Raw genomic sequence first — 14530 nt, forward strand, 5'->3', positions numbered from 1 at the left:
CGGTTTGTGTCAATTCTGAACCCGCTTAACTCGGTGAAATTTTTCCATCTCGACTGTTTTTCTTGATCGTCACCCGAGATCAGCGTAGGTAGTGTTTCCGTGCGCGGTGCGGGTCGGGTCAAGTTACGCCACGAAGGGTGAGCGAATCTCCGAGAGAGCGCAGCGCAGTGCGAGAGACAGAGACAAGCGAGAGACGACATCAGCTCCCCTCTCCTCCTCCCTCCCATCCCCACTCAGCCCGCTCGTATCGGCACGAGCCCTCTCCCCTACAATCTTGCATTGCCGTTCCCCGCTCCCCCGAGGAATCTGCCTCAGAGTTTTTCGAGGATTTTTAGCATATTGTTGCGTTGCATTTTCAGTGCAACGACCGTCACTCAGCGGCGGCCCGCGGCGCATCACCGCGCGGCACGGCACGGCACCCCAACAAACGATTAACCCGATGACTTCAGATGCCTGACACTTACAACACGCAATTTCAAGTGCATCTCATGAAATTTTACTCTTTAGTACCATTTTCTTCGATCAAATGGCTCTCCTAAACACTCCTACAAGTCACTCTACACGCACGTTTGCGTTTGTCCAATTTACGCGAAATTTGAAAAAGCGCGGCAGGAAAAGTGGCAGTCCGCGTAGTAACCCGCTTACTCGGTAAATTTGTCGATGAAAATTAGCGAGGTTTCACTACTTAACCAATCTCCAAGTTTTCTTGGTGAAATTTCATAAGCCTTGTGACCAATTTCAAACTTTAAACCCATTCTATTTTAGGTTAATTGAAAGCGGAAGCACAAGTTTCATTCTGAGCACTTTATACTGGCAACCCTTCCAGATTTATCTAATTTTTGGTTTTTTAATATCTGTCAGCTGGAGACATTTACTCTACAGTTTTGTCTTGTCCAGGATCTGATCAAATGACAGGAAGTTCAGATCAAAAGATTTTTCTTAGCTCCAAAATTTTAGTCAATCAAAGGCACTCATTAAAACTTTGCACAATTAGCTCATAATTGAATGGGTCCTCTGGAGAAAAAAAAAGAACTCCTTATCTATCTATTATGCTATATGCTAACATCAAATGCTAATGAGTTGAAAGTATGCTAATTTTTTTGTTGTAAATTGAATTCTCGTTAAAAATTTTCTTAAACAAAAATCTGAAGAATTTTCTAACAATCTCAAGTGCCAGCACTCTAATAGAAGTAAGAAACAACAAGTATTTGTGTAATCCTTTTTGTTCCTATTTTTTCCTCAGGTTTTTTTTTTTTTTTTTTTTGAAGTATATTGTTTTGAAAGCTCTCATAAATAAAATATGAATTGCCAATCAATTCCCTGTATCTTTTTTAACCGGAGAATTATCTTGTTTCGGATCACCAGGAACGCCGCATCACGCCAGGAGAAGCACTGAATCATCCATTCGTTACTCTAGCCCATCTTGTTGACTATGCGCACTGCAACAATGTGAAAGCGAGTGTGCAGATGATGGAAGTCTGTCGCAGATCAAACTCTTCATCTTCTCACCAAACGCCACCTCAAGTTGTTGCGAATTTAGTACCATCCACCAATGGGAATGTCACCCTTACATTCAATAACCAACTCACTAATCAAGTACAGCGCATCGCTCGCCCTCCGCCTCCGGTCACAGGGTTTGACAACCTGGTATGTGCACATGAATCAATGAAAATAATTTAATTTAACTCAAAAGTCATTTTGCTTCAAAGGAAATCAGCCAAATAATTAGTATCCTTTTTTTTCTGATATTGCTGCTTAATATAGCAAATCACCAGTGTTCGAATCGGACAGGCGTCATGCACAAAGTGGGCTCAAATAATTCTTATTGGTGCTTAAATAATTAAGTAAGTTATGGTCGTAGCCAAAATTAGCTCCTTAACATTCAAGGTCAGATTTCAAACTTCAAAGGTCAAAGATTGATCCAACTTTGTCACATCCTCTGTTAGCATTTAGAGACAATGTATTTCAGAGACACTGCTTTTACAATCTAAGCAGTGTAATTGGGTGAGGTAAAAGTTATCATCAGAAGTCATCGTCTAATGATCGAAAATCAACTTTTTTAGCATGAAATTTGGCAAACAATGAGTAATGAACGTTGAGGTGAGCACTCTAGATAGCAGGAAAAGTCGGGAATTTTTTCTATCATTTTATGAGCGATATAAATGGGAAAAACTTAGAAAAAAAAGGTGAGGAGGAGAAAAATTGGATTTGAGAAAAGGTAAAGGACCGAACAGAAAAGGATGGGGGGGGGGGGATATAATAAAACTGAGGGACCAGCTTATTTTAAGGGAAAAGAAGCAAACCAAAAATTCAAAGAAAATAGTTAGGAGTTGAAAATGACTAAAATGAATGATTGGCCAAAAGAGGGAAAGAAAACAACGTTCTAATGCAAATGGAAGATTTGCATTAAAGCATGCCACTAAATTGATGGAGCTTGAAATTTTAGCTTGAAAGGCTAGGTTAAGGCGGGGGAAATGACAATTTGGAATAATTAATGAAGGTAGTGCAAAATACGTTTTTAATGAGCACAGAAGGTGCGTAATAAAGCATGTCAACTGATTGCATAAAACCTTCACTATTTGACTAGAGAATGAAACATGCAATAAGTGGAGATTTCTTTTTGGGATAGCCCAAAAGCAAGACAGGCCATACGCCTGTGGTGAAGGTTAGTGGTTTATACCTGAAAAGGAGAAAAATATTAGTATGGAGTGTGATGAGGCAGCGCTTGGGGCATACCTTTCATCACTTGCTGCAAATAATTGAGACAGGCCTTCTGCACTTAGAAAGCTGGGATGAGATTACATCAGACTTCTTCGTAGATCAAGCAGAATCCATATAAATGCTTCGTTTCGCAAGGATCGTTGATTGACAAGACTTGAAAACAGCGGAAAGATGTCCTTTTCCCAACGGTAGAGAGCCAGAATCCTTGTCCTTGTGTACAGAGTCCAACTTGGCGAGAAAGTCAGGCAGGGCTTCTTGGGTACGTGAGAGAACTGCTTCCGTAGTGTGGGCCGTCGGTTGACGGCACTTTAACTGCGGGAAGATGTCCTTGTCCTATGGTAGAGAGTCAGGGTCCTTATCCTTATGCAGCGTCCAACTTGGCAGGAACGTCAGGCAGGGCTTCTTGGGTCCGAGAGAGAGCTGCTTCTGTGGTTAGGTCCGTCTTCTTCAGCGTGCTGGATACAAGTAATTCTAAGGAGCGAGTCGCTGACGTTTTGAGCGCCGCGCAAGAGCCAAAAGGAACAGAGCGGGGACCGCCGCTAGAAGAGGGGCTCCGGGGGGGAGCGGATCCGTGCTTGCCGTGGACTATCAAAGTTGGAGTTGGAAGTTAAGATTTAAACTCTATTGGTTGATGATAATTTGAGCTGGTCGGACTTGACAAGTGCTTTCAGAATATATATAGGTTTTGGGGGTACATTAGTGAAAAGAAGCTAAAATGAGTGAAAACATGGAAAATTTGCATATGAATGGGACTCATGGTTGTGAAGAAATATGGAGATAATGAGTATAAATTTGAGAGCAACTATGAAGGAAAGGTTAGGAATATGTAAAGGGCATTCAAGGTGAGTGATTCAATGGTTAGGAAGGGCACTTTTAATCTAAGTGAAGGTAAAGGACGCTTTTGCCTTTCAAGACGTGCAAATCTGGAAGGCAGGCTGCGGTGTGCAAAAGGTGGAATAATTAATGAGTTACCCGGGCGTGCAACGTGATTGGTCGGTGTTTTCCGCGCTTCGCTTCGCGAAAACAAAAGAGTGGCAAATTGATGCCCGCTCCTCTCAAAATAGCAAGTTCGAGTGCTATTGAAGGTTGGAGGACGCTTGGAATCAATGAAATTTTAAATGACGCTGAATAATGAATTTAAACTTTTTTCTAGGAGTATATGAAAGAAATGGGTGGTTAAATAATATCGAAAAAATGAGGAGACCTTCAAGAGCGAAAGGGGGGGGGGGGGGGTAAATAATGAGTGCTATTAAATTTCCTAAAATTGTTCTAAGTCTGTTCGATCGGGGTCGAACATTTGGGCCTGGTAAAATCTGGAAAAGTCACTTATTTTTTCCTGACAAGTCTGTAAACACTGTAAATTAAGAAAATAAAGAAAATTGAAACCAATAAACTCAAACTCACAAAATTGACTATTAACATTAATTTGGTGAGTTAGAATTTTTTAGTTTCAACTTTCTTTATTTTCAATTATTTAGCTCACAATTTTTTTACCTCGATTTCCCGTTTGTTTAATTTTGTTTAGTTTTCGTTACTTTCGGTTTATTACTGTAAATTAAGCTGTATTACAGTCATTTATACCTGAGGGTGCCACTGAAATTCGAGATTCCAATCACTCTGACTTAAAATCATTATGAAATCAGATTTAGCGTTTTCCCAGCCAAGTGTGTGCAAGACTTTCTTGTTTGCACATCATTACTATCTGTAATCATTTGCATTTGTTAATCGTTGCTAATGTGGATAATTTTATTATTATTATTTTCAGTATCAGCTTTATAACAACAGCAGACGTGGTTACAGTGGCTCCTCCCGGGCAGATCCATTCCAACATCCACTTTCAATTCTTGGTTACCAAGCAATGGGCTCACCAGCCAAACATGTGACAGTTGTCTCTCAGCAGCCTCCACCGCAGCTTCAAATTCAGCCCCCGATCATTTCCCAACAGGTCTGTGATTCAAACTTCAACTGGTCTAAATGCTGTAAGGTATGAAAACAATCCAATTTCACAGCTCTGATTCCGTCTTCCACTATTCAGAACGGTTTGAAGTTTGTTTTAAATTTTTTACCATTCAATGAGTCCTGGCATTTAGAGCACTACTTTCAATTGATATTGGTCAGTTGGATTTCATTAACAATTTTATTACCCAAGTGGATCATAATTTTCTAGAGAATATCGTCAAAAAGCTGAAAATTTATTCAAAATAAAAATTACCGGAGCTTGAGCACAAAACTATCAGTTAATCAGAATCTAGTGGGTCTTGAGAGTTCTGAAGCATTTTCAATGCTGATACGTCTCTTATTTTTTGAATTTAATTCTTCCTGATCCAGTACAAATTGTTTTCAGATTGCCACACCAACAAACAAAAACAATAATCTAAACTGTGATTTTTTTGGTATTTTTTTTCATCCAAACCGGTTTTATTTCTGCCGAACATTAATGTGTGTATATATGATAATGTAGGTACTTTGTTCTGATCAGGGTCAGCAGTATGTTGTCGAGTCAGGTGGCAGAGGAATGCTGGCAGTTCAAACTCCGTGGCCAACAGGTCGCCAGATGACGCTTGTGCCCTCGTGGCAACAGCCACTTTCCGATCATATAACCGACTGGTCACGTCCTCTGCTCGTTGATTCTTCTGCATTAATCCAGGTCTGTATTTGGTCATTTTTCATCTAATTCATAGCCATTTGAACAATAGTTTGGATTGTCGAGATTGGATCATGAGCTAGACTTTTTCATGTGATTTCATTTTGCCCTGGGCTAGTGAGGTATGCCAATGTTCTAGGTTTGTGTACAACATAGCACGGACAACAATTTACCGTATGTGAGAAAATTCAAACGGAATCGTCCGAGGAGATCCACTTAACCTCAAATTTATGCCAATCAGAGCTATACATGAATTCTTCCATCATTGACCCCTCTGCCAAATCGTGGTCGGTGTACATATGGATTGCATTTTGCAAAAAGGAACCACTAGCATTGCAATGATGCTAAGATTGTGCAACTTCATCTTCTGCCATAAAATTGCGAAAATCGTGAAAAACTATGAAATTTAGATGGTAATTTTTGTCTTAAATTTACAGTTTTTAGCGAGTAAAATAGAAACTATTATTGGATAATCGGGTTTTTCCTCCAAGACAAAAGAAGTTGCACAATCTTAGCAACATTGCAATACTAGTGGTTCCTTCTTGCAAAATGCAATCCATATGTACATTCAAAAATTTTATGCACACTAATAAACCGTCATTATGACGTACCTCAATTGTTAGCAATTTGGAAGGAACTGTTCTACAGAATGCTGCGGCAATAAAGAAATGGGGAAAAAAGAGAGAAAAATCTACTATATGCTTTGTACACTAAATACCTCCAAGTAATAGTCAACGTGTTAAACAGAAGGTATTAAAAAGCCTGTAGCACAGAATCAGTGAAAGTAACATGACAAACTTTAAGTATAATTTATTCTCAGTTTCTTTCATCCTTGCCAGGGACGGCTGCAATTTTCCATGTCATTTCATATGTTTAATTTGGAAATAATTAGGCACTTCTGGTTAGACTCACCTTTAAACCTGTTAAAGATTTTTAGCACTGGACCTGACCAGGAAAAGTGACATGAGCATATTCATTTCCGCTCATGGGTCCTGCTCAGTAGGTGCATAAGGCCCCTTTAAAGCCTTTTTCATGTCTTCAATGTAGATAGACGTAATCCCTACTCGGTAAAGCCTTTTCAACTGTTATTTTCTATCCTTTCAGGAACAGCGTCCTGCAGTTTTTGCAACAGAAGTCTATGAAAGCTTGGTTGAAAGTCCAAATTCTGGCTGGAACAAAAGAAGTAGCAAAATGTCAGGTGCTCAGACGATCGCCCAGGCCCACCATCATCTAGCTCCCACTGTTGCGCATAAAACCCACACACAGTTGAGTCCTTTGAAGAAACGTGTTAAAGAGGGAACTCCTCCAAATGGTGAGCAGATTTAATTATTATTCAATTGAGCACAAGGCTCTCCTCCTGGATCAGGATGGTTAATTTATTTTGAAGATTTGGGATTATCCAACATTTACTGTAATTTTTTTTAATTATTAAAGATGGACCTCCAATAATTGCATGCGTAAGATTTCGCTAGATTTCTCTGAAAGTTTTTCCTTATTTTTTTTTATTTTTTTTTTTTTTGGACTTTTATTTAATTTACATTCACACCTTGACTTGTAGGGACTGGCAGTGACTTTTCCCATCATGACCTCTCAGTTTTTTCACTATTTTGTGCTTTGTCTACAAAGTCAGTTGATCTTATAAGTTTGGGTACACTTTAATAAGTGCTAGTTCTATGTTTACACCAAAGAACATCACAGAAATTAAATAACAACTGCATATGCTTATATGCAAAATACTCTTATACAGTAAGACCTCGAATTATCGGATCGCGATTTAACGGATTTGGCCTCCAGGCCCGTGAAATACGATAAATCAAGGTCTTACTGTATTTGTTTTAAGTAAAGGTCATGGTTGAAAGGTTGTCAAGGACTGCATAGAAATGAGAAGACAAAGCTGTTGAGGGAGAACATATAGAGGAATTATCAATCTTGATAATCTGATGAGGTGACATAGTGCACTGTTTCACTACACCCTAAGCCTCAGAAAAATGTCAAAGAAATTTTTAAAAACAAGAAAAATTATGGAAAACTCAACTAAAAGTTAGTTACAAAACATTTTCTGTACGGAGAGCGCCACTGCTGTGTTTTTTATTTTTTGGTCTACGCCATCAGAGTCAGCACAGCTCTTAATGAAATCCTTAAGCCATCATGAAAATTGGAGGAATTTCTGTTAAAATCGAAGAGTCATAAGTTCTAGCTATAACAATTTCCTTCCTATTGACTTTAAAAAAGACATGAAAATTAATTTCTAAAGCCCTGTAACTTGATCCCAGAAAGAAGGCAGGGTTAAGCAAAAAGCAAAACCTTGATGTGACCATCCTTGAGTAATCTCTCTCAGCAGTTGCGGATATCTCTTTCCCACCGTGGAATATTTTTCTTGCACTCACAGGCATCCCATAAGAGAAAGTGGGATCAAGTTTTAGCCTTTTTCATTGAACTTTCAAAGCTCGTGTTTGGTTTCAAATATTATAGATATATGCTGCTAAGAACTTATGAGTCCTAGAATTCAATATGTCTGTTGTGTTTTGAAATACAGTAAAACTTCGATATAACGAATTCTTCAAATTAACAAATTTTTTTTGCGGTCCCGAAAAAATCCCTATCATTTCAATGTAAAATAAATTTTATACAACAAATATTCACTTTTACGACGGAAATCTTCGATTCGAGTACAAACTTTACCATGCAAATTGAACTCGATTTAACAAATGCACGAGAATTTTCGTGCGCCTGGCAACACCGCAGGGGAGAAGGCATGCTTGTCTTCACCTGCGTATTGTACGTCGGTATCGGTGCAATGGTCATTTTCCGATATGGCCGGATAGGGGATTTCTGAGGCGCACATGTTTCCTCAAGTAAACAGGGTAATTAAGGAGCTACGTGAACAGTGCCATCAGTACGATTTTAATCCATGGCCTTGATTTCAACTCCTGCCGGGTGCTCATCATTACCACTGCGCAGTTTTACTGATCAAATGCTAACCGAGTGTTTCCCGCCGATTTTCCGTAATATATCGTCAAAGTTTAAGAAGGGGGGGGGGGGGTACACGAAACTGGAAAAAACCGAACATTTCAAAAAAATTTGTGGCCTAAAATCAGGTTTTCCGCGGTTTTCGATTCAACAAACTTTTTCGCCAGTCCCCAGAAATTCGTTTTATGGAAGTTTTACTGTAATCACTGATTTTAGAGCCAGATTTGAGCAGCGCAACTTGGTGGATTTTTCAGAACTAACGCTTCGTTTCACCTTAAATGCATTGTTCAGCAACTCCTTTGTGAATCTTTCCAGTTTCATCTCTTGTTAATCAACCCTTTCAAATGTTGTCCTAGAAACAGGTTCAACTCGAAGTGGCCGTAGCATTGTTCGACACTCTCCCAATTACTCCAACAATAACCATTGGCATAATCACAATAGCAGCTCTTACAGTAATCATAACAACAATAACACCAGCAACAACAATAACAGTAATACAAATTGCAACAGTGGCAGCAACAGTAACATTAATGGAAGTAACAACAACTCGATCAACTCGGTGGCGAACAATGTAAATAACAATCACGTTTCCCATTCTCAAGTAAGTATATCCGACAGCAATTGCTTCATCATATCTTGCACGATAAATAGGAAGGGAGGAACATGTCCAAAAATTTTCCCGTAAGTTCTCTGTGTTCGGCTATGCTGTGTCTTCTTATTCTTATTCCTCAGAGTAAATGGGCAGTGGGCAGTGTTGTACAAAAAATAGCAGTGTAGCCAAGCCCGTTGGTATTAAAGTCCAAGGATGGTCGATTTTGCTTCATTAAGCGTTAACTAATTCAGTAATTGGCTTAAGTCAGCGTCAGAATGACAAGAAATGCAAAAATACTAAGGGTGTGAAGAACAATCAGATTTTTTTCTCTAATTGATTCCCAGGGTCCTTGTGTCCTTTCATTGGGTAGGAGAGAAGACTTTATATTCGTTCAATATTCTTTTAAAAAAGTAAATTTTAAAACATTTAGGCTTACAACATGCCCAGTTATACTGCTATACTCATGACATCTAAAACTGCGTCTCTTCTATTTCAGAATTCCCGGCAGCAAACAATTACAATTCATGATACTCCTTCACCAGCTGTATCAGTCATAACTATTTCTGACAGTGATGATGACAACCCTCCGAAATGGTTTGTTTCTTTTTAACTTGAATCAGTTTCATATAATTCAATAACCAAATATCTTACCAGGCCAAAAAACTTCTATAAAATCATTGAAAGTAGCATATTGCCTGACCAAATAAAAAATTGTAAACGTTTCACAAGAACATTCAGCAAGTTCTTCAAAATCATGAGTTTTTGAGGAAAAAGGGACAAAAATAAAACTAAAACAACTTTCCAAAAAAGTCTTTGAAGTGCCTGTTTATTCCTCTTTACCCATCACACAAGCCAGTTACATGTAACATACAGCAACAATGAAACTCAAGGCATTAGGCTAATATTAAGCTGGTCAACCTTACTTTTCGTAGAAAATGTATTTTTCATCTGATATTTGGCTACCACTTGATTTATGCTTATTTTCAGCAGAAAAACTACTGAAAGAATCAAGCTAAAATTCGGTCTGATGATTCCTCAGATTTTAGAGAAGTGTCTTTATGGTTGAAAATGTCTCTGCATTTCAGTGAAACTTTTATCTCTTGACCTTTGATTCAGTGACGATGTTCATCGGTCTTGTTAAAGTCCCAATGTTTATCCTGGGTTTCTCTTTAAATAATGTCACAGCAAGCCTTGTTTTGAAAGAGTGCCGATTTTGTTTGCTGGTGACAGAAATTAAGGCTACTTTTTGCGAAAAGCTTAGGAAATATTCCAGACCTAATGTCATTGCAATGAGGAAATGTTGGTCATTTTGAAAAGTAATCGACATGTTTGTCTTTTCATCTTTTAGCATCATACTCAAATGTAAATTATTTTTTCATATCATTCGTGCTCTACATTTCATTTCTTTTTTTATCCGCAGCAATCCCTCTGCAGTGACAACGACGCAGGCCACGAATGGGCATAGCAATTTAATTTCCTGCGTAACTGTACCTGACAGTGATCCGGAGGAACAAACAGTTTTGTATCACATGCAGTCCCACTCTTCGCCCATCATATACCATCATTCAAATAAACTTCCGGTAAATTAATATCCCCTCCCTCAAACTCATCTTTACTTCAGCAAAATGTGTATTCTGTATAAAGTTTTCTTGCCTTGAATACTCTCTCCCACTTTTTTCAAAATCTGAATGTCTGCAGTCTCTTGGAAGGCTCTTTTTTTTACTCATTTCAATTTTAATTTGTACCAAATACCAATCAATGTTTTTATAGATTCTTTATCTCGAGAGCCTCACATAAAATCCCCTCATTTGGGCAGTCGTCTAAGTCATTGAATCATGGTTACAATAGAAGAGTATAATGGCACAAGACGCAGGAAAAAATTCTAAGAGTAGTTGTGAATGGTTTTTGAGTGATAAACGTGAGCTAAAGGATACTTGAATAAATCAATTACAGAGCAGTTGGAGCTGCGAATGCATCTAGCTCCAACTGCTTGCTCCAAAATTCGAAAAGCGCTTAATTTTATAGCATCGAGTCTCAGATATATGGAATAAAGTTTGTTTTTTCATTTATACATTTTAGGTTTTCATTTTGACATGATGGATCCTTGAATTTGATATATTTGTATGATGATTTTTCAGAGTTTTTTTGTTGCCACTCGAAGCCCAAAACAAGAAGTTGTCTCTTCTCAGATGTATTATCAACCGCCACAGCTTGTTCGAGAAATAAAACATGAACCACCAATAAAGTAAGCAACTGCGCATATTTTCTATTCAGGGGTGCAAAAAATCCCTGATCCTGTGATCCATGGATTGCAGCAAATGTGAGATATACCTTGGGTAGCGAGACAATTTTTAAGTAATGGCCTCCTTTTATTTTCTCACTGTTTCAACTTAGAAAAGTGGGGCACGACGCGCTCTTTTGAACAGACATGCATGAAAAGCATTTTCTGTAGATGTTAATCAATTTAGAGAGATGAGACAAAAATTGCTGCCTTCATCAATTCAGAAGCATATTATTACATATTGCAATAACTTCCTGTAACCTTCAAAAATTGTCATAGATTGGTAGCATCAGAAGTTATTTGAAATATTCATTCAACCAATATATTGATGGCTGAGGAACAATACGGCATCTTTGTAAACTAACAATTTTGCAGACTTACAAAAAAGATTCTCCTTTTTTGTAATTTTGAGGTTAGATCTGCAATTTTTTTTATATCATAGCGTCAATCAGCGCACTCTTTTGCGAAAGTTGACCAAACCAAAAATATCAGCTTGCATATTCTACACTTTAGAATCCTGCCTAGTTGCGTACTCATTTTTGCCTAAATTGTCAGGAAAGGGGTATTGCTCCTCAGCCCTCGATATTTGAATTCATGTGTAAAGAATGAGAGGCTGTGAAATATAATTTTTTGCAACATGGAAAATTACACTAGTCTGTGTTAATTTTGCTAAAAGGGCAATTGAAGGTTGTTCATAAAATATGTAACGCTCTAGGGGTACTTGGGGGGTTAAGAAGAGTGTTTCACCGCCTCTTTTTTTCTTGTTAAAAGATAGGGAACTGTGTCATTTAAGTTTTAGCGGGAGGAAGGACAGGGGTAAAAAAAATTAAATTTAGCAGTACGTGTTTTATGAATGGCCCCTTACTAAAATGGTTCAAGAGACAATGGGTAAAGATCCTCAGACAAAGGTCATACTGAACTCAAAAGCCTGCATTTGGCAACATTGATGATGCAGTAACCCTCACAAACAATGCTAAGTAGCATCCCCCCTCAGTTTTGGTTCACGAACCTTTTCAATGGTTTGGTTGGGATGTATAAAACAAGGTTCATATTGTCTTAGAGCATTCCTTTTCTCTGTCTTTATCTTACTAATTTTTATTTTTTTCTTTAGCTCAACCAGTCGTTCATACAGTGGTAACTATTCCTCGGTTGGTGCATCGCAGTCTCAAAAGAAGCGGCTTCTCGCCAAAGCTCAATCGGAATGCTTAAACAACAACATCGTAACAAAACAAGAACCCCACAGTATCCCCCCTGCAGAGCTTCAATACCAGCAAGTTTGTCATGGAGCGCCCAACTGCAAGGAATCCTATCATTTTGTTACACCAGCACAGGATCAGCATATTGTGTACACTGGGTCAGTTGTGGAGCAGATCATTTTCTTTTACAGAGCCATTTTCTTGAGATAACAAGTGTTTTCAATTTAACTAGATTGCGTAGCAAGTATTTTTAGTTTTCTTTCCAATGGAATCCTGAGACCTGCAGTATCTAAGGAGTGTTCTATTTCCCATTGAAAATGGCATTTTGGAATTTTACAGTGTAACTTTCAGGGACTTTAGGGATTAAATTTAGTAGAAAAGAGCTAAGTTTTTTGGAAAACGTGAAGTCTACTCCCTGTAGGCCTGTTGGCTGAACTTCCAAGGTGTAGGATTCTGCAAGGCAGGGCCAGAGATTTGAGGGTTGCATGGGCAGCTCGATAGTTTTATATTTCCAATATTAATCAAAACAACCTAAAAAAGTTTTGCTTTAAGTTGCTGAAAGGTTGTCCTGAACAAAAATAGGTAAAAATACTCAGTTGGGTTTGATTCAGTATTCAAATTTTTTTTATTTGATTCCATCTGAGGCCATTAACCCACATTTACCAGCCCTAATTGATATTCAGAATACATATTTATTTTGATTAGCTTTACTGCTTTATGACTGTATTTATTCATTGACTTGTATTTTTTTTTTACTTTTAGTGACAAACGACTATCATATGCTGTACCACATCATAAGAGAGGAGGAGAGTCAAGCCGTTCTGATTATCATCAAATGCAACCGCCTGCAGCTCACTCAAGCCGAGAACATCTCATCACCAAACCATCCTGGCCTCCCCAAGCCATCCCTATCCACCAATCTTACAGGTATTTTTCATTAGCTTCCTTTCCACACTTTACAAAGATACATATGATTCTATTAGTATTTTATTCGTTCCATTAATACGAAATGCTCCAATTTTTTTCTTTTTTTCTAATTATTATTTTTTTTCATCTCAAGGGCTAAGGATTAATACCGCCCATTCGACAATTTTGGCCAAAATGAGTTCAATTTTTTGCTGCATTCTAAAGTATAAAATATGCAAGCTGATATTTTTAGTTTTTTCAAATTCCACAAAAGAGGGCTGAAATGACGCTGTAGTGTGTGAAAAAAATTGCAAACCGGAGCTCAAAAGCACAAAATAGGCAAAGTATTTTCTTGGTCTTGTAAAATAGTCAGTTTGCAGGTAGGCAAACCATTGTTCCTCAGCCATTGATGAGGAGTTAACAATCGAAAATTTTGAGGAATGAGGTAGACTGAATAAGGTGCCAGATGACGTTCTTATTTGATGGCAATGAACAACCACTGCAAGAAAGTTGCGGTAACTTCTCTGCAATGAGACTTTTGAAAGGTATTAGGTACTGATACAAACATTCAGTATTCACTTCAACTTCTCCTGCATCGTAAAGTTCTGTAACAATTAGTTTTATGCAACAAATGGTTTTCAATTTTATTAAATATTACTGAATCCATGAAACCGTGTTTTCCCCACAAGCAGTAGATAAAAAATTAGGCTTGGATCATCCTAGAATCGATTTGTATATTATAAAATTATACCCATTTTACAAAAGATAGTGCTCCAGAGAAGTAATTCCTTGTGTCTTACGACCTAGAAGTATCTCAAGTTCTTTGTTTTATCTTCCGTATGACCTCCAGCCCCAACTTATGGATTAAGGTAAATGTGTCTCATATGTGTATTCTTTCTATTTCAGTGGATCTCATCTTTCTCCGCAAGGACGGGGCTTGTCTCCATTGGCAGGACAACCTCTCTATCATCAGGGTGAATTGTATCGCCGTCCTGTTTATGTAACCACAACTCAGCCCTATCTTCCACCACCTCCTCACCAGTCAGCAACAGCCTTTACAACAGGGTGTGTAGCTTTTCCTAAGTATTTACTAAGAATCTTAGTAAAAGTATTTATTTTTGATGTATTTTGTGTTTATGCAAATGTCTTTGTTTGCGTTTAAGAAGGAAGCCTCTCAAACTTCCCCCCCCCCCCCCCCCCCTAAATTCTTTAGGAAGGGT

General features: G+C 38.2%; 1 protein-coding gene across 5 annotated transcripts in view; it reads left to right on the forward strand.

Annotated features, from left to right (window-relative positions):
• The window catches only part of Hipk (Homeodomain interacting protein kinase), a 40731-nt gene that overhangs the window by 12916 nt on the left and 13285 nt on the right, over window positions 1-14530 (forward strand). For 3 of the 5 annotated variants that reach the window (XM_019043396.2, XM_019043393.2, XM_019043394.2), the window contains exons 9-19: window positions 1366-1647; window positions 4487-4666; window positions 5183-5368; window positions 6470-6677; window positions 8692-8936; window positions 9424-9521; window positions 10348-10507; window positions 11066-11172; window positions 12320-12562; window positions 13167-13331; window positions 14217-14375. In XM_019043396.2, the coding sequence (XP_018898941.2) occupies window positions 1366-1647; window positions 4487-4666; window positions 5183-5368; window positions 6470-6677; window positions 8692-8936; window positions 9424-9521; window positions 10348-10507; window positions 11066-11172; window positions 12320-12562; window positions 13167-13331; window positions 14217-14375 (2033 nt within the window). The remainder of the gene's footprint in view (window positions 1-1365; window positions 1648-4486; window positions 4667-5182; window positions 5369-6469; window positions 6678-8691; window positions 8937-9423; window positions 9522-10347; window positions 10508-11065; window positions 11173-12319; window positions 12563-13166; window positions 13332-14216; window positions 14376-14530) is intronic. The other 2 variants (XM_019043395.2, XM_019043398.2) reach the window with 2 other exon arrangements.

This window comes from Bemisia tabaci, chromosome 4, assembly GCF_918797505.1.
Source record: "Bemisia tabaci chromosome 4, PGI_BMITA_v3".
NCBI lineage: Eukaryota > Metazoa > Arthropoda > Insecta > Hemiptera > Aleyrodidae > Bemisia > Bemisia tabaci.